Here is a 20,758-nt window from a genome sequence, read left to right as displayed (position 1 = left end):
ATATATATATATATATATATATATATATATATATATGATTAAAACAAAACAAAATCCCACAGCATGTTCTGTTGAAACATGCAATGTGGTCTATAGAATTTAAGAATTAGTCATAAAAATTGGGAAAGAAACCTTGGAAAGTTAACTTTTGTTCCATGTGTGGGGAGTAAAACATTCCACTCTTCCAAATGAAAAACTATTTACTTCTAACGCTGCTGAAAATGAACAAAATGGAATGCTATACAATGTCCTTTCAAAAAAAAGCAACTGAAACAACCAGAACAAAACCCCAAAACACCAACTTTCCCTAGATTCTCTTCCAAGAACAACAGATGGACTTTTGTTACTTTTTCAAATGCTACTATCTTTTATGAATTTATTAAGGCAGTTTGCCTTTCTTTCCATGCCTAAGTGAAAAATCCTTGTTTCTCTAAGTGGTTAGCCTCTGACAGGTGTTCTAGTTAATTCCCTCACTGTCACTGTGTGAAACACTTAAGCACCAAGCTGATCTTCCCCGAAGAAAAGAATTCAACTGTGACAATTTAGGTGGTGACTCTTAGATAGATCTGGCATTCTGTGTATGAAGAAAAAGGCTTAACTGATCAACTTCATTCATGCTTGTCCCCACCCCCTCATAGGAGCAAGAGAAAACCGAGGTTAGCATGTTCACTGAGTAAGCCATTTCTTTCATTGTTGTCTTTCTTTAAGGAAGGTGGCTGACAGTGTGGAAGGATTGAATGGAATTTCCTGTATCTACTCAGCGGGCAGAGCAAATACCCAAGTTCCTAGGGCTTATCATACTTGTTAATTTTACTATGACTACCATGCCTTCCATCAAGTCCCAGGGCCCCAAAGAAAAGTAATGAACAAATTGCTAGGCTCTTATCTTACAAAAGTGGCTGCCATATCTTCATTCTATACAGTATAATCTCTAATCAGACAAGTAAGACTAATCTATTTAATGCTCAAAAGCAAGGTCTTCATGCTGAAGCATGTTCAGAGACAGCCATAGGAGGGGAAAGTATTTAGCAGGCCAACATGACTGTAGGAAGCTTACTGGTCTTCACTATTCTTTGACAGCATGCTATCAGGGATGGCTTCAAACACCAGGATGCTGAAAATCTCTTACCCAGGAACCAGTGCTAAGGAGAGGCATTCTGATGTTGTTAAGAGAGAGAAAGGGTTTGCTAAGTTTTCACTAACACACACTTTGTCTTCTTTTCCAGGGAGAGAGCATATATGGTTTCCACATGCCTAATCTGGTCACCATTTATCATAAAAATGAGCATTTTTGTACTACTTGACAGTTTACAAGAGAATTATGCTATTATAATCTTTGACAGACAAGAAGGGAGATTCCTTGTCCAAAGTCACAAAGTCACAAAAGTGACAAATGGCAAAGTCAGGAAGGAATTTGCTCCTATTATTAATCTTCTTGAAATACTATATTACCATATGATGCCTAGTGGCAGAGATAATAGGTAGATATATTTTTCTCACTTTCTTTTGGTTTTTTGCTGGTGTGTTAACTTCCAAAAAGGGTTCTGCCACACATTTAATCTTTGCTCTTCCCCTAAACTCTTCACACTACTAAGCAGAACTGCTCACACATGCCATGAATTGTCAGTCTCCCCTTCCTCCCTCCCCCACTACACCACCCACTGTCTCCATAAGCACATTGCATTGACAATTTGTTCAAGGCACAATGAGGTGTCATTAAGACTCAGCAGGCAGAAAGATGAGGAAGGAGATTTTCTGCTTGATAGGGAAAAGTTCCTAAAGAAGGTGAGAGGCATTTCTGTACAGGACTCAAATTCAGTCTCCAGACTAGTGAAGAAATTGCCATAATTTTAATGAGTGATAAGAGGTATGAAATGAGGCATGTGCTATAAGCAGTAGAGCATAGATGTTGATTGAAAGGATTCCTTGTTATCACACTTCTTGAAACAGAAGAGTTGTTTCCACAATTTAAACAAATAGTTTGCTTTCTTACCACCAATGGAAGTGGGGACTGTCTGACACTTTTGTCTGCTCTTAGAAGCCTTTTATCTCCTAGTGGATCACCATGACCAGCAGTGATATTATGGTTTTTGTTCAGTCTTATTGTATCTTGTTAGGCCATGTTCAGTGGATATCACTGGGAGGCCTGCTCTTTTGTGAAGGGAAATGGAGGGAGGAGGAGTGGATCTGCGGGAGAGGGAGTAGACTGGGAGGATGGGAGGGAAGGGGAACTGCAGTCATGATATAATGTATGAGTGAGGAATAATTTTTTTAAATGGCACAGAAATAAAAGTTCAAACTCACCCGCAGGATTTCCTCAACACAGCTTGGATCACTGGGAAGGCTTACCTAAAATAAACAAACTACAATGAACATAACCAAGTTCCACACAGAGATGCTCAGAGTATAACAGTATTTACCATCTGATAAGTCATAAAGACAGGAAAAAAAAGCTATCAACCTTATTTTCCCTATTAAATACAAAGTTGCAGGGTCTGCAAATGGCTATATGGTTTTAATTTTAATTTAATTAAACAGTACAAGGTGTGGAAAGAGACTCCTTGTTCTTTTACTGATGTGCTATAGGACACTGAGCTGTTTTCTTCCCATTCAGGTTTATCCAAAAAGGGAAGTTGACCTTGGGGTCTTTCAGTCTTTCAACACTTGAACATAGCTTAGCGTATTATTATATTTAAATAAGAGGGCTATATAAAAGATTTCTCTGATTAAATTGAATTCCCCTCCAACTTGGGCAGTCAAATCAGATGCCAACATTTTTATTCCAAAAAAATGAACTGAATTCCTGTGAGTATTGCAGATTTGCCTTGGCATTTAGAGGGAATCTCATGCAAATAGTAAGTGAATGCCATGAGCCATCTCACCTGCCCCCCCTCTGTGGCACTTTCTTAATCAATCAAAGTCCAATCCAAACATAAACATACTGAAGACTTGCTGTATGCCAACAAATGACATTTTTCTCCCAGGGCTTGGAAACCAGGGCTTGCAAAGAGCCAAACATCAAAGTCGCTCCTCTGTGGTACATGATAGGAGACGTTACCACCTGGTAAACTGTCTATCAATCAGCTTGTTACTTGTGTAGACTCTGAGAATCTCCTAAACATTTCCACCTTTCTCCTTTAAACCTTCATCTTCTCCAGAATAAAAATCCCATCACTGATGTTCTGGGAAGAAAAACAGTGATGATCTCTCATTAACTGCTTTGAGGGATGATGGGGAAATCCCTGCAGTGTGAGTACTGCCACACTATCTGTGAACCCCAGACTTCTTGCAAGACTGGTACATCTTTATGCACAGATTGCAGATGAAATTAAAGAATATTTGAGGAACAAAGGTAAAGAATATTTGAGGAAATCTAAAGTGGATGATGACGCCATGTTTCCTTAATCTTAAAAATGTACACATCACATAAATATCCAAGTGTTATAAAATTCATTATTGAGCATCCATTGATTTCCATACAAATTTATTGATTTTTTTCTTCATGTAAGGGCTCCTGCTTCAGGAAACATAAAATCCCGAGTAAGGGAGACAGGCCATGAGATGGTCTTCAATGAGGTTAGCTTCCTTGAATTAACACACACACTTCCAAGTTACACTTGTTATTTTATATTTTAGTATAATTATTAACTGTATTCCCTTTCATATTAAAAAAGGCTCCACTTTACCTCATCCAGTAATTGGTGGAACCAGATGCAGAGACCCACAACCAAGAACCAGGCCGAGCTCCAGGAATCCAGTCAAAGTGAGGGAGGAAGGAATATATGAGCATGGGAGGTCAAGATCATGATGGAAAAGTCTACAGAAACAGCTGAACCAAGCTCATGGAAACTCATGAATTCTAGACCTACAACTATGGAGACCCCAGGGGACCAAACTAGGCCTTCCCTATGTGGGAGACAATTGTGAAGCTTGGACTATCTGAGGAGTCCCTGGCAGTAGGACCATGGAACAAACCTGGTACATGAGGTAGCTTGTTGGAGACTACTCCCCATGGTGGGATGCCATGCTCAGTCTTAATTGCATGGGAATCTTAATGTATGGAGAGGGGTCTGGCCCTGCCCTAACCTATTTGTGCCAGACTATGCTGATGCTTCATGGGAGCCCTTACCTGTGAGGAGGAGTGGACTAGGGGTGGTCTTGGGGGAGGTGAAGGAGGTTGGGAAGAGGCAAGGGGAGAAGGAGGGAGAACTGTGGTTGGAATGTAAAATGAAATCAAAAAATAAGAAAATGGAAAAAAGGCACCACTTTGGATGACAAACTATATAGCCATCCTTCCAAATGCAATAATATTTGAATACGTAGTATAAAAGACTCCACAAATCAAGACAAAAATTGGCTGGACACATGCTGTAAAGAAATTCAAAAGATACCTTTCAAATAGGTACTTACCAGTGACTGGCCTAACAGAGTTAATTCGTTCTTTTGTTTATTCAAGAAATGTATCTTGCTGGGCAGTGGTGGCGCATGCCTTTAATCCCAGCACTCAGGAGGCAGAGGCAGGCAGATCTCTGTGAGTTCGAGACCAGCCTGGTCTAAAAGAGCTAGTTCCAGGACAGCCTCCAAAGCCACAGAGAAACACTGTCTCGAAAAAAAAAGAAAAGAAATGCGTCTTCCACTGCCAGAGGCCCCATAGATTGCCCAGGCCTCCTGACTGACACCTACGATCAGGGGGTCTGGGTCGGTCCTATGCTGGTTTCCCAGCATCAGTCTGGGGTCCATGAACTCCCCCTTGTTCAGGTCATCTGTGGATCAGTATTAATCCCTAGTATACCAAGGGACTTTGGGAGCCCATTCCACATAAAGGGATACCCTGTCACCCTAGACAAACAGGGGAGGGTCTAGGCCCTGCTCCAATTGATGTGACAGACTTTGAAGATCCCCATGGAAGGCCTCACCCTCCCTGTGGAGCAGAAAGGGGATGGGATAGGGGGTTTGTGGGGGCAGGGGGGGGGAGGGGAGGGAGGGGAAACTGGGATTGACATGTAAAACAAGCTTGTTTCTATTTTAAATTTTTAAAAAGTGGGAAAAAAGGCATGTATCTTCAAGGCTAAGTATTCTGCATCAGGCCAGTGGTAGATAGAAATGCAATAGTGAGCAAAAGAAGGCACAATTTTCTTCCTCATTGAGTTGGCATGTTTGATAGGAAAGTGAGTAAGAAGATTGCCAATACATAACTATGACTCTGCTGCAAAGTGCTACGAAGGAAATTGTTCCATGTATACTGTCTCTAAAACACAAGAGGCACTATGCACGAGTATGTGTAGGAAATGATCCAACCCACATTTCCCTTGTGCAGTTCCATTTTGCAAACCTAAAAGTTGTGAGTTATCTGCCTAAGGGTTTGGATTCAGCATAGTCTCCAATTGCTTGATGTTTTAATGCTTGGGTCTTTACTTCAGAATTAAAATGTTTTAAATTGATTTATTTTATGTGGATGAGTGTTTTCCTTGCATGTATGTATGTGTACCACATGTATGCTTAGAGCAAATGAATGTCAGAAGAAGGTGCTAGATCCCTTGGAACTGGAGTCATGGATTGTTGCAAACCACCATGGGGGTACTGGGAGTTGAACTCTCTGCAAAAGTGACAAGTGCTCTTAATTGCTGAGTCATCTCTTCCGCCACTACTTTCGATAATGATTTCTAAATTAACAACTGCTGATAATCAATGGAACATGTATTTTCAGGTCTACTATAATATTATACAACACAACTTATAGTTTTCTTTATTGGTAATTCTTAGTATCAAAAAATGTATTCACTAATTGCTCCGTGATCCAGCAATTGTGTTTTTCAAGATTCTTAAACTTCCAATGAATACCTTACATAAACACAAATATCCAAAGGCTCTGGTAATGTTACACAGTATCAATGTAAGCTCTGTTAGACTAAATATATATGGGCTAAGCATCCCCTTGAATACCTTTGCTTACCCTTTTTATAAAAATATACCAATATTAATTTTGAAGCTAAAGAGGATGAAAACAACAATTTTCACACAGAAAGAGTACTCTCCTATGAGTCAAAAGCTTTGAGTACAAATCTTGGTTTTAGCTAATAGGATTTAGTAATTTTACCTATCAAAGTTTCAGCATTTATAACCATAAAACAAAATTTAATGTGAAGTCCAAATAATAGTAACTGATCCTTTCAGATCTCATAGGGTCCCTGTGCTTATCAAATGAAATAAGAGATGCCATGTGTGCTTTATAGCTGCAAAACTACACAGACTGAGTCAAGCAATGGCCCTTCTCCTGTGATTCCTCACACTTGTGTTATTAAAAGTGCAGCTAAAAGCTGCCTCACATCAACTGCAAATATCATCCCTCCACCTGGAATTACAGATATTCCCTTCTTTCTGGAAGGAAATTCTTTCAAGAAAAAGAGATGTGGACACCAGGGCATTGCAGCAAATCAGATAATGGCAATCGGAGTCAGAGACAGTGTCATTCACGATTGAGAAATGTACAGACAAATGTATGTGTACTCACACCCAGTGTTTAGATGTATTTCTTTTTTTTTCTCAAGAAAGTAATGGAATCTAGTATTCTTGTATTTCTGCAAATTTTTCTAGGTGAGGCTCCCAGCTGGTTTGTCTCCAGACGACTCAAATGGACCTGGAAGTGCCTCTTATGCGTTTGGAACAGTATTGGGCTTGGGGACTTGCGAAGACAAATGCTGGGAGACCTGCCCTGTCTCTCAGAGTTAAATATCTAGACCTACGGGAAAACAAACAATTAGAGACCCACTGGGACATACATGGTAAGGTAGTCTTACCAGGGGTAATAGGATCTCATTCATCAGATCTCCCATTTACTTTTTCAGACAACAAATCCTGATTGAGCTCACACTGTGCTCAGGATGGTGCCAGGGGAGGGAGCAATTTAAAGATAAAAGACAGCATCAGGCTTATCTTGAAGACTCCATGAAAATAAAGGGAAAGGAACATTGTCTGTTTACACAGGAAGTAGACAATAAGCAACTGGAAGTGTCTTTTAAGTGCCAAGGACAGATTATTTACCAGGTTCACTAACAGGTCCATAAACTACAGGAGCTGCCTGCCCTTGAAGTGCTCACTGTAGTCCTCACACTATATGGAAGTGAGAGGCCAGAGATTCACATGGCTGAGAAATGTTGGGGCCATGCCCCCTACAGTGCAGTGACTCCCTGGGATCACAGTTCACACTGGAAGAAAGCTGAACTAAGGCCAAGGCTGAATTGTGTTTTCTTGAACACCATGTCAGGCAAACCACCCACACTTAGGTTAGGGATTCCTTAGGAGTGACAGAAGAGAAGAGGTACTAGGGTTAAAATGCCAGACTGTTACTTAGTTCCTGAGCCACCTTCTCCTCTTTCTAAATCCACTTGTGAGTATTCAGATAGTTCACAAATCCCAAGTTAGCCAGTCACAACTGCAGTATCTTTTCAAATTCCAATTTCTACTCCTTGTCCTAGAGCAAAAACAAAGCCACAATAAATGAATTGCATAGGATCTTTTAATCATTCTGTAATTGGTCTGTTTGGAACATCCTTCTTGGAGATTAGGGTAATACAAGATGTCAAAAATACCCTTATTGTGGCATTGAAGATATAAGCAACAACTAAAACTAATAGAAAACATGAGGATTAGTATAAAAATTAACAGAATAGTCATCATTACATGCTTAACTCATAGGAGTCCAATGTGTGCCTGTAAGAGCATTATTGCTAAGAGATTGCAAGGGAAGAAAGGTCATTTTTTTTGCCATAAATCATCTCAAGGTTGTAACATAATACATGGTAATCAAAGCCTACTACTCTAGAAGTACCCTACTGTCACAAAGATTTCTCAAAGTATGAAAAATATAAATTTAATTGTAAATTAAATAACTAGCTCAATTAAATAATATTCACAATTGACACTGATGGCAATTTTCAACTAATTCCATTTGTACTTTCATTAACAGATTACCACATTTATCCTCATGATTGAATTAGGGGATGCAGAGGTCTCTGACATAGTATTACTAATAAAATGAAAACACAGGCTGTAATAGTGTAAGGAATGAATCTTTTTAAATTGTTAGTCTCCAGCATTGGTCACCTGTAAAAACAGGGAGCAGCAGGCTCTTGTTTCTTTTTTGAATTTTCAGATCCTTTGATTTCCCTGTCTAGGGAGTCCCAGTTTTGCAAAATGCATTTGGAAAGCTACAAACTGAATTCACAGTATGATCTGCCCCTGTCCCTTGTTTCTTGCCTCATCTTAACCTGTCCCTAGTCTCGTTTGTATTCATGAGTCTATGATTAAATGCGAGCAGTTAATATTATATAAGCTGCAGACAGAAATCCTTGGGTAACACGACCTTAATCAAAACAAAATAACAACAACAACAAAAAAAGATTTCACAACAGTCACATGACATTGCCAAATCAGCTCATCTTCCAATTTTTTTTTAATACAGGAAAAAGTCCTGTCTATCCAAAGAATTGATGTTTACTTTAAAATATTTCCCTTGGAAAAAGGCTATGGATTTGAAAGAAGGCAGTTGGGGGGGGGGGGAGATAAACAGGAAAAATCAAAGGGGGGACAGGGAAAAAGGTAAGTGATATAATTATAAGAAATTAGAGAAGCCCTCAGAAAATGGAAAGATCTCCCATGCTCTTGGATAGGTAGATCAGTGTAGTAACAATGACAATCCTGCCAAAAGCAATCTACAGATTCAATGCAATCACCATTAAAATACCAGCACAATTCTTCACAGAGCTTGATAGAACAGTAATCAATTTTGTATGGAAAAGCAAAAGACCCAGGATAGGCAAAACAACCTTACTCAATAAACAACATCTGAGGCATCACCATCCCCGACCTCAAACTCTATTATAGAGCTGTAGTCCTGAAAACAGTTTAGTATTGGCACAAAAATAGACAGGTAGACCAATGGAATCAAGTTGAACACCCTGATATTAACCCATACATGTATGAACATCTGATCTTCGACAAAGAAGCTAAAAATATACAATGGAAAAAAGAAAGCATCTTTAACAAATGGTGCTGGCATAACTGGATATTGGCATGTGGAAGAATGCGGGTCGATCCATGTCTATCGCCATGCACAAAACTTAAGTCAAAATGGATCAAAGACCTCAACATAAGTCCAGCCACACTGAACCTCTTAGAAAAGAAAGTGGGTGGTACCCTTGAACAAATTGGTACAGGAGACAGCTTCCTGAACATAACACCAGTAGCACAGACAGTGAGATCAACAATTAATTAATGGGACTTCCTGAAACTGAGAAGCTTCTGTAAGGCAAAGGATACAGTCAGCAAGACAAAAAGGCAACCCACAGAATGGGAAAAATATTCACTAGCCCCACATCTGACAGAGGGCTGATCTCTAAAATTTACATAGAACTCAAGGAGCAAGTCTCCAAAACACCAAAGGATCCAATTAAAAAGTGGGCTGCAGAACTAAATAGAGAATTCTCAATAGAGGAGTCCAAAATGGCTGACAGGCACTTGAGAAAGTGCTCAACATCTTTAGCCATCCCGGAAATGCAAATCAAAACAACTCTGAGACACCATCTTACTCCTGCCAGAATGGCTAAAATAAAAAACACCAAGGACAATGTATGCTGGAGTGGTTGTGGTGAAAGGGGGACACTCCTCCATTGCTGGTGGGAGTGCCAACTGGTTCAGCCACTTTGGAAAGCAGTATGGAGATTCCTCAGAAAAATGGGAATAAACCTACCACAAGACCCAGCAACTCCACTCTTAGGCATATATCCAAAAGATGCCCATTCATACAACAAAGATGTCTGTTCCACTATGTTCATAGCAGCATTATTTGTAATAGCCAGAACTTGGAAGCAACCTAGATGCCCCTCAACCAAAGAGTAGATAGAGAAAATATGGTACATTTACACAATGGAGTACTACTCAGCAGAAAAAAAAACAATGGAATCCTGAAATTTTCTGGCAAATGGATGGCACTAGAAGAAACCATCCTGAGTGAGGTAACCCAGTCACAAAAAGAGAAACATGGCATGTACTCTCTCATATATGGATTTTAGACATAGATCTGGGGAGTGCCAGCCTACAATCCCATGGCCAGAGAGTCTGGGAAACAGAACCTTCATTCAGTGGCTGATGGAAGAAGAGGCAGACTCCCATGGCTAAGAACTGAGCTGAACTTAAGAAATCCAGTGACAGAGAGGGAGGACTGATTACCAAAGGGGTTAAGACTGGGTTGGTTTAACCCCCAGAAACAGCTGACCTGACAAGGGTTAGCTCTTGAATCCCAGACTGATGCCTGGGAATCCAGAATGGGACTGATCCAGACGCCCTGAATGTGGTTGCCACTGAGGAGGCCTAGGTAATCTATTGAGCCTTGGGCAGTAGATCAGTATTTATCCCGGGTATACAAATGAACTTTGGGCTCCCATCCAACAATGAGAGATGCACTCTCATCCTGAACTCTTAGGGCAGGGTCTAGGTCCTGCCCTGGATGAAATGACAGACTATGGACACCCCCATGGAGGGCCTCACCCTCCCTGGGGAAATGAGGAGATATTGGGGGGGGGTTGGTGGAAGGGCATGGGAGGAGGGGAGGGAACGGGACAAGGACCGGGAGTTGACATGTGAAGCAACCTTGTTTCTAATTTAAATTTAAAAATAAAATATAAAAAATCCCAAAAAGAAATTATTAAAAAATGCTGCTCTTAAACACCTTATCAAGAAGCCACACATTCAAACTTCCCAATGTAAAACAGGATAAAAAATACCAACCATTGCCTCTAAGAAAGGAAATATGAAAAGTAGAACATGAAGTGTAAAGGAATACAACACATGTCATCTTAAGATGACTACAGAAATTGACTCTGTCTAGAATCAGAAAAGAGACTACAGCTAACAGAATAGCTGGAAATGAGCATTTTCTCATTTGGAAAATAAATGAAATAGATTAATTTACTGTGTTTTTTGGCATCTCTACGACGTCTTTGAATCTCAACAAATTTCAGTTCAAATTCCAGTTCTGAAACTTGCTTTATGACCTTGGACAAATTACTTGAATGTCTCTGTCTCTGCTTACCTATCTACCTAAGAGCAATTTAAAAATCTGCTTTTGCAAATTCTGTGATTTTAAAATGAAGTGAGGCATATTGGAGTACCTTAGGCCAGTGGTAGGTACATGCTTATGTTTATATTCTAAGTCCTGTCAGTGACTTATAAGAAGGCATCAGCACCCTCAGTCTAGAGAGCATGAAGGGGCTGGTGCCACTGGCTTGTCACCATGACATCTGACTGTTGCCAGTTAATTGATAAATTCTCTTAAGGGGCTTAGTTCATAAAGAGCCTCAAGTTGTTGCTTCATGTGCTGGCTCTCACTGAAGGTGACAAAGGAGACTAGAGGTGAGACATGAAAGGATATTACAGCAGAGAATAAGGGGAGTGAGTGATGAGTTGGATGGGGTAAAGGTGATCAAAGTGCTTAATTATGATGCCATCTCTTCACTGATTACATTAGGAATGGGCAGCAGAAGAGTGCATATGTAGAAAGGCCCATCATAAGCTGAGAGTACCTGATAGCAGATGGTATCTAAAGTGAAGAGTAATTAGTTCCATGGTTCCTAAATAACCATTTGTTCACAGTTTATTGATGTGTTGTAATTACTATTTTCTATAGAAGAGGGAGTTGTATCATGAGGGTGCTTGGTAGTATGATATATATGTGTGTGCATGTATGTGTATCTGTATACAAATATATGCATATATATGTACATATATATTTGTGTACATGTATATATGTTTATGTTAGAGACTTATAGCAAAAAGAATATACATCTAGGAATATTCCTATAACAAACCAAGAACCATTTGGAAATTCCTTCTTCTCTGATCCACATTCTTCCAAGGATATGTCTGGTCTCTTGAGCTGGTCTCTAGAATCATTCTGGTTGTAGCTGTCCATATTCAACATGTGCTGACCCTTCTTCTGGCTAAGTTTCCTAGTCCAGACTACAATCACAGCATTCCCCATGATTTCACTTCATTCCTTTAGTATAGGATCAAAATTTGAATCAAATCCTCTTTGTCGGCCCACTTTCTAAATTCTGCCCCAACTTGCTTGTTCTTCCTTTGCTGTGCTCTTCTCAACCTAGTGTCTACTTTAAGGTAATACTCTACATTGATGGTATATAGGAGGGTTTTCGGGGAGGAAAGGGAAGGGGGAAGTGATATTATTATATTATAATCTCAAAATTAATTGAAATAATTTCTATAGGTTCTGCTCTAAAATCTACAGACACTATGACTATGTCCTTTTCCTTTTGAAATTTCTACATGTATATCCAACTGCTCCATTACTGTGAGACATACAGTTCCATCCTGCAGAAATCTTAGCTATGCAACAGAGGCCATTTTAGACTTTAAATGGATTCTACTAAATCTCTCCTTATTGTGATTACACTAAATTTAATAGCTATCTCATCTAGAGGTCTGTGATTTCTTCTAGCCAAATAGGAGAATGTAAAAATACAGATGTACAAATTAGAATGAAGTAGGGCAATTTCAGAACTAATAATTGTTTTAAATATATGGTAAATCTGTACCAGGAAGACTATTCAGTTCTTAATTGTGTCAGTGAAAGAATATATGTTGGGGTGTTTAGAACTATCATACCTTTCTAAGCTCTCCAATAATTATAGCAGATCCTGGCACTGAATAGTTAAACAATTGCAAAGCAGTGATCTCACTTGTTAGTAAAGTATCCCATAAAACAGTAAAAAGCACAATGCACTTATAGTCAGGATATGATAGGTGCATGCCCAAGTTCTAACTCTGGTAAACTATATGATTTGGGACAATTCACTGTTTCACTCTTCAGTTTATAGCCTAAAGGCTGGAAAAATGTTTCTAGTGTTTTACATCTCATTCAACTATAAAAGGCAATATGGGAGACATATAAAATGATTATATTTTGTTAAAAATGGCATTATGAAATGAAAATATGGCTACTGTTGTTTTGTAACGAACTATAGAAATGATCCCTGAAAGTATAGTCTTCTGTTGTTTTGTAAAAGAAATAGTATTGTGAATTCCAAAGTTATGAAGGACATACAATGCGAACAAATGACAGTCTCTTCAAATCATAGGCCAGATGCTATACATGTACTGATATTATGCATATGTGTATTCACCTGCATCAAAATGTACACTATTTGCTATTTTCGTATTTTTCCTAAGAGTGATTGTTCTTTTATGTGGGACTTGTGCCCCATGTGAATCTGATTTATAATTGAGGGAAGGGTGGGCATGAGGAGTTTATGTCATTCTCATTATCGAAATTAGGAGAAAAATGCTGGGAAAGGAAGCAGTGATGTGGGGCCAGCAGTTTTGCTCAGGGCAAATGAGAACAATGTAGAATAAAAACTGGATGTTTGTTAAAACACTCCTAAGGAAAAAAGCAACCAGCTCAGGAAACGGTTGAAGAGGGTTGTTGAAAGAGGAGCATGGATACTTCTTACCTTATGTTAGCAAGAAAGGCAGAGTGAGTGTGTGTATAAGCAGCAGCTTGAATAAGGAGGTGTTAGGAAATGTCTGACTGTCTGTTTTTCTTTAGAAAATAGGTAACAAGGAAGATCATCAGGTGAGAATGTGGTACAGCTTTGGAAAGGAAGAATGGAAAGGAAGCTAGGAAATACTTGTTTTGTCTTGTATAGCAGGAAAATGTAATGTGGATTTGTTATGGGTAGAAAAGAGAATTATGTGGCAGTGTTGTGAGGAGAAAAAGAAAGCATCAGTGTGAAACACACGAGATATTCCATATGAACCACATACTAGGCAAAAGAAGAGAAAAGAAGAAAATAATGGGCCAAGAATTACTGACAGTTTTGACTGAGGTGGCACTTGGCTTCTCACTACTACAGTCATTTATTTCTACCACTTATTTAATTAATGGCAGTTCCCAAATCTCCAACTGTTCTCATCTGTAAAAGCCTTTATTCTTAATTCACGAGATAAGCAGAGAGCCCAAAAGTAACTCTGGTAATATTACACAAGTCCAGATGAAATGAAATCCAGAGCCAAACTGGGGACATATGGACTCAAATAAACTGAATCTTGTATCTAAGGGAGTAAAGAGGACTCCATTTGTGCATATCTTCTTCCTAGAAAGTACACTTATACATTATCAAGAGGAGCCAATGGATTGTTTAAAATGAGCCCTTCAATTATTCTGATATTCTGTATGTCAGCCCTATTTTATTTTTAATTATTGTTTTCAGATAATCATACATCATTTTGCTTCCTTTGTGTCAAAATTCAGGCATTATGCTGGCCTGCCCATGCCACCTGGCAGAATGCACTCAGGCAGCACCCTGGTCGGTCCAGGGTTCCATGAGTACTGGTCTGCACGCAGGTGCAAAGGACCCCTTTAAAAGACAGAACCCCATTTACTTTTTTCCAGCTCTCTTTCTGCTCTTTCTTCCCTGCTACCTTCCCTACTGTTCCCCTGGTGGTAAGCAGGACTTTTCCTGTCGTCCTCTTCTCTTCTGTCCTCTGTCTCTGTGCCTCTTTACCTCTTTTCTTTTTGCTTCACTATCCCTCCCCTTTCTAATAAAACTTCTCCTTAAATTCTGTCTGCCTGGCATGTTTGTCCCCTGCCTCGGACACCGTCACCTGCCAAGGAATCCACTATAGAATCCATGCAAGGTTCCCTTCAAACTTTATCATAACACATTCCCCACTCCAAATCCTACTACGTACCCCTCATTGTTCTTTGTAAAATCCATGATCTCTTTTTTAATTAATTGTTTTCATATTCATATAGGTCTATGTACATACATGTATATTCATAAACATGACCTGCTCAGTAGGTTTAATGGCACTTGCATGTGTGTTTTAGGGCCTATCGTTTGGTATTGGAAAACCAATTGGTGTGTTCTTCCCCAGGGAAGACTATTTCAAAATAAGTTTATACATTAAATATATAACAGTCAACATGAAGCATATTATAACATGATTACTTTTTATAATATGTCTTGGATTGATGAGGTCTTCAAAGCAGTTATGGTTCTAAACATAGTAAGATTGGTGATTTGTTTAAAATAATGTGAAGCGGGCACTAAGGTCTTTTGGGAAATTTCCAAAGATGCTGCTATAGACACTTGTTGAGGTATTAAATTAACTGCTATAATCACAATTTAAAAATAAATTTTAAAAATTACATATTTAGCTCCACTCTTGGAAAACTGCTTAGAAAATAAATGCCTTTCCTTGACTCTGGTGGTCACTCACCCTAAGCAAATCACTATGCTCTTCTATTGAATGCCAATTTTACAATAAAGGAGCCCAATTCTAGTTTTATTTTCCTAGTGTAATTTCCCTGAAAAACATGTAAGCAGAAGTGATTTTAGAAACTGTACTCACCCTTGCACTCGATGAAAATGTGACAACAGAATTCACTTGATAGAAAGTGGCTCCACTTTCAAAGTAACCTCTAACGAACTTGGCACCTTATTGACTTTCAAAACCCTGCACTTCTGATAGTCTTAATTGTAGTGGATGATATCGCATTTCCACAGAAATAGTTACAACTGTTCTTCTCTGACAATGATGATCCTAAAGAACAAGCCAATTGCAAAGGAAACTGAAACCTTACCAGCTCCCCTATAATAATAACTCTAATTAAAATACTTTAATCTATTAATGCCAAGTGACACTGCTAAATATATTCACGGAAGTTCACATTTTTTTCTGTGCTTCTGCAATCTCTTAGATCTGTGCCTACTTACATGTACTTTAAACTGCTCACTAAAATGAACCGATAGCTAAGAATAACTTACTTCCATTAGATTTATAAATCTCATTAATTAATTCTACGTCTCCAATGGTGTAAAAAACCAAACTAAAATGCAAGATCTAATTAAAGAGAAGTAAAAAAATTATTAAGGAACAACACTGAGATTGAAATACAGAAGTAACTGTTTAGCCTCAAATTAATGAGCCGCTATGCTAAGCAACCATGTCCATTAATCCCTAATGAGGATTTTAAACACATTAAAACTTCCTAACACAAAATGTTTGCCTTCCTTTTATCCAATAACAAATAAGCCAATAATTTTCTGGCTCTAAATGATACTATTAACTGTCATGGCATGTTTTATTTGACAAACCCTCCATTCAAGTATTGTAAAACCAATTAACTTGCATGCTACAAAATGTGTTTCTTGATAGCTTCTATGTGAGGTGCTTTTTTTTTCTGTTCAAAGCAATGTAAATAGAAGGTCAATGTAGGAGCTTGATTTTGTTTAAAAAACTATGCCACAGTAGCTATAGGTTGTCAAATCTGTTTGCATTTCAAGTGAATTAGAAGCCAACCTCCATTCTCAGGTCATCAATCACATATTGGTCTCCTGATAAGTAAACTGCCTCAGAGTAATAGTTTGATTATCATGAAAATGATCTCATGTTTGAGAAGGGAGAGTAGATAAAATTACTATTCTGTTCAATTATACATAATAATTTGCAACACTGACCCTGATCCTTCTTACTTTGTTAAGTTACCTGGAGTTTTGTTAGATATGTCCGTCCTACATGCAACCTCTCTAAGCAAATCTATCTACATGATGATCCAAGACACCACTTTCTAAACTTGGAGTTCATTCATGATGTTTTAATTTCTTTTGGTAATTACTATACCAAAGAATGGGTTTGTTATGTCTTTTCAACATGTATATCATTGTTCTTTGTTCATATTCTCACCATTGCCTTTTGTCTCCTTCTCTGCATCCACTGGTCCCCTTCTTCCCCACAAATATTCCTCCTTCTGCTTTTCTGTTTAACACACACACACACACACATACACACACACACATACACACACACACATACATGCATGACACAGGCACACATATTTCTAGAAATGAGAGAAAATATACATCTGTCTTTCCTCCGTTACTAGCCCCCCTCATGCCCTTTCCTCCATTATCTTCCCCTTAGGGTTCTTCCTTCCATGAACACAGGTCCTTTTCTATGTTCTATAATCTAGATAACATGTATAGGATAAACATGAAATATTTGTCTTTGTAAGTCTGACTTGTTTCACTTAACACAATGATCATGCATTTATGTGCTAATTGCTAGATCTTAAAGAAACCTAGTACAAATGATTAACTGAAGTGCCTATTAACATATCAAAGTGAGGGTCTCTCAGCATCAGCATAGAAAGTACTTGCTAGAGAGTTCTGAGCACTCTAAGCATTTTTCATCTGCTCCCCACTACCCTAAGCCTATCCAGCCCTTGAGATTTATTTCCAAAGACACATCTTATCTTTCCTATATAACCCAGCTCTTTTGGCTGTGAGCTCTCTTGGCTCCTTTCTTGGTTTCATTGGTCATCATTCTTAGGCTCCACTATCAAATCTCTCTGGCTCTGTCTGCCTCACTTTCTCTTCTCTCACTCTCCCTTTACTATCATGGCTAGGTTTATTCTGCTGATCATGTTCAGTCTGGAATTTTCCAGATGTTTTTGGGTGTTCTCTCCCTCATATATACAATAGAAACCTCCTCAGCCATACCTAGGAACAGTCATGATTTCATCCTTTACAAATGAACTAATAATTCTGCTATCCATATATGCTTTGTTTTCTTTACAGATATTTTAAAAACTGTTTTTTGAGACCGGATTTATCTGTGTAGTCATGGCTGACCTGGAACTAGCTCTGCAGACTAGGAAGGCTTGGGACTCATAAAAATCCTCTTGCCTCTGCCTCCCGAGTGCTGAAAATAACCATGGTGGCCACCACCACCAGACATACTTTGTTTTAGGTATTATTTGTCTATGGGCACCTAGCTGCATCTATATCTTAGCTGTTATGAATAGTGCCATAGTAAAGAAGGATGTACAAGTGTTTCTGTGATATGGTGACTCAGATCCATTTAGGTATTTACTCAGAAGTTGTGTAGCTGGATCATGTGGTACTCTTATTTTCAGAATAAGAATTTTGCTACACATCAGAATGATTTCCACATTCTCATCAGCACTGTATATGGATTACTCTTCATGAATCTTCAACAACTCTTGTGGTTGTATGTGTTCTAGGTAATAGCCATACTGAACGTAGGATATGGAATCACTAATGAATTTTATTTTGCACTTCCCTGGAGGCGAGGTATGTTGAATTCTTTTCATATATTTATGACCGGTTGTGCCTTTTGAGAACTGTATATTCAACTTGGTTTAGCCCTTTGGTAATTGGATGATTGATTTGGCATTTGGTGTTTTACCACTTTTTAGTTCATTGTAGATTCTAGATATCAATCATCTTTCAGATTTATAGTTGGCAAATAATTTCTCTCATCCTGTAAGCTGTCTTTTCACACTACTGATTGTTTCCTTTGCAGACAAAAAGCTTTTAATTTCATGTACATCACTTGCCAGATCTTGTAATTATTTCCTGAGCTATTAAAGTCCTCTTTAGAAAGCCCTATCACTTGTACCTAAAAGCATTTTACTTATGCTTTCCTCTAACAGTTTCAGAGCTAATGTTAAGGTCATTAATTCATTTTGAGTTGATTTTAGTAGTGTGAAAGATAAAGATAAGTGTCTGTCATATACTGTGAATATCCAGCTTTCCCAAGTACTATTTGGTGAATAGACTGGCTTTTATTGTTCTGTGTATTTTTGGTATGCTTGTCAAATATCAGATGCTCTAGTTGTGTGGGCATATGTTTGGGTCTTTACTCTATTTGTGTTGACCTATTTGTCTGTACCACACTGTTTTGTTACTTAGCAAGGCTCTGTAGCATAATTTGAAGTCAAGTATCATAGTACCTGCAGCATTTCCCTCTGTGCTTGTGATTCCACTATCTAGTTGAGAGATTATCTGCTTATTTTATTTTAATTGATTTCTGAACTAGTGTTATTGTAAATTTAATAGATATTTTTCTGAGTCTGTAGATTTATTTTGGTAACATATAAATTTTGACATTAATTTGGCAAATCCATGAACATAGGTGGACTTTCCATCTTCTTGTGACCTTTTAAAGTTTCTTCCTTCAGTACACTTTTTCACCTCCTCAGTAAGGTTTAGTCTTCACAATTTAGAAGCCATCCTGGACTGGTCATTTTTCTGTATTTCCTTCTTAGCAACTTTGTTACTTTTATATATAAAATCTACTGAGAGACTAATTATTTTGTTCCATGTACTTATGCTGTATACTGACATTTTTCTGGACATGCCTAAGTTTTCAGGTGGAATGTTTAAGATCTTTAAGTATAGGATTTTGTAGTCTGCACATATGGCTAATTTGGTTTCTTTCCTTATCTATTTGATTTCTTTCTTTATTCTTAGGTATACCTAAGACTTCCAGCATTATATAGAATAAAAGAGGCAGGAGTAGGTATTTTTGCATCATTCCAGACTGTAGAGAAAATAATTTCTCATGAAAATCTATATTCAATATTATGTTAATTAAGGATAGCTGAAATTTTCTCTACAGAAATGGCCTATGACAAAGTTTGATATCCTTTCAAGATTAAAGTACTATAGAAATAAAGTCCATTAATGCATATATTGACATGACATTATATCTATATACTGACTCAATTTATGCACAATAGTATTTTTTATGATTCATATATATTGAAGTGTTTTGCATCTCTTGAATGAAACCAATTTGATCAGAGCATATTACCTGTATTCTTTTTATGTCTTGTATTCAGTTTGCAAGTATATATTATGATTTTTTCTATCTGTGCTCATTAACAAAACTTGTTTTATAGTTTGTTGCTATGATATCCTTACCTAGTTTTAATGTCAGGGTCATGTAGTCTTCCTAGAATGGATTTTATGTCCTTGTACTTCTATTTATAGTATATTTTAAGACTTAGTAGTGATTGCATCCATATCTGAACTTTCATTTGTTCAATCCCATTACTCAGATATATTTGAATTGCTTCTGTTATCTATATTTAATTTTGTAGTTCTCATGTGTTCAGACGCTATGTATTTCTTCTATATTTCTCTTTTTATGTAAGGTTTCAAAGTATTCCCAATGATTCTCTGGATTATTGGTATCCATCGTAACATTCTCTCTTTATCCCTAACTTTATAAATCTGTGTCCCTGCTCTCTTTTGGGTACTTTACCTAATGGTTTGTTGATATTAATTATTTTTCAAAGAGCCAATCTGCTTTGCTGATTGTTTGTTTGTTTAGTCTTTCTTTCATGACTTTAAACTCATTTTTAATATTTCTATTCAGTTATTTGGGACTTTGCATGTTCTTATTTTTCTAAGACCTTGATTTTTCTAAGTGTCCATCACTAAGACACTTATTTGAAGCTTCAACAATTTTTTTGAGTTAGAACTTACAGCTATAAACCTTTCTCATATGATGTCATGTATTTTATTTTATTGAAGATAGATTTTTTTTCATACAATATATTCTCCACTTCCCCTCCCACCCAAATCCACTACCTTTCGGTCTCTCATTAGAAAACAAACAAAAATCTAAGGGATAATTAAAAATAAAATATTATAAGGAAGACCCAAAGCAAAGAAATGAACAAACAGAAGGAAAAGAGAAAAAGGAAGTACTAGAAACCTTTAAAGATGCAGAAACACACTCATTTACACATTCAGGAATCCCATGAAAACACAAAACCACAAGTCATAGTATATTTGCAAAAACCTGTAATGTTATAAATAAATAATAAACCAAGATAACATAAAACAAAACAGCTTTCACACAGCATTAC

The 20,758-nt window shown here is 37.7% G+C and overlaps 1 protein-coding gene across 3 annotated transcripts in view; it reads right to left on the bottom strand.

Annotated features, from left to right (window-relative positions):
- The window catches only part of Aff2 (AF4/FMR2 family member 2), a 514,115-nt gene that overhangs the window by 185,428 nt on the left and 307,929 nt on the right, over positions 1–20,758 (bottom strand). For 2 of the 3 annotated variants that reach the window (XM_005085893.4, XM_013125099.3), the window contains exon 4: positions 2,305–2,349. The exons of the other annotated variant lie outside the window; for it this stretch is intronic. In XM_005085893.4, the coding sequence (XP_005085950.1) occupies positions 2,305–2,349 (45 nt within the window). The remainder of the gene's footprint in view (positions 1–2,304; positions 2,350–20,758) is intronic. 3 annotated transcript variants of the gene reach the window in all.

The sequence above is a fragment of the Mesocricetus auratus genome, unplaced genomic scaffold (genome assembly GCF_017639785.1).
Source record: "Mesocricetus auratus isolate SY011 unplaced genomic scaffold, BCM_Maur_2.0 Super-Scaffold_100003, whole genome shotgun sequence".
Taxonomy (NCBI): Eukaryota; Metazoa; Chordata; class Mammalia; order Rodentia; family Cricetidae; genus Mesocricetus; species Mesocricetus auratus.
The sequence above is the reverse complement of the archived record's forward strand: the minus strand, read 5'-3'. Positions and strand labels throughout refer to the sequence as shown.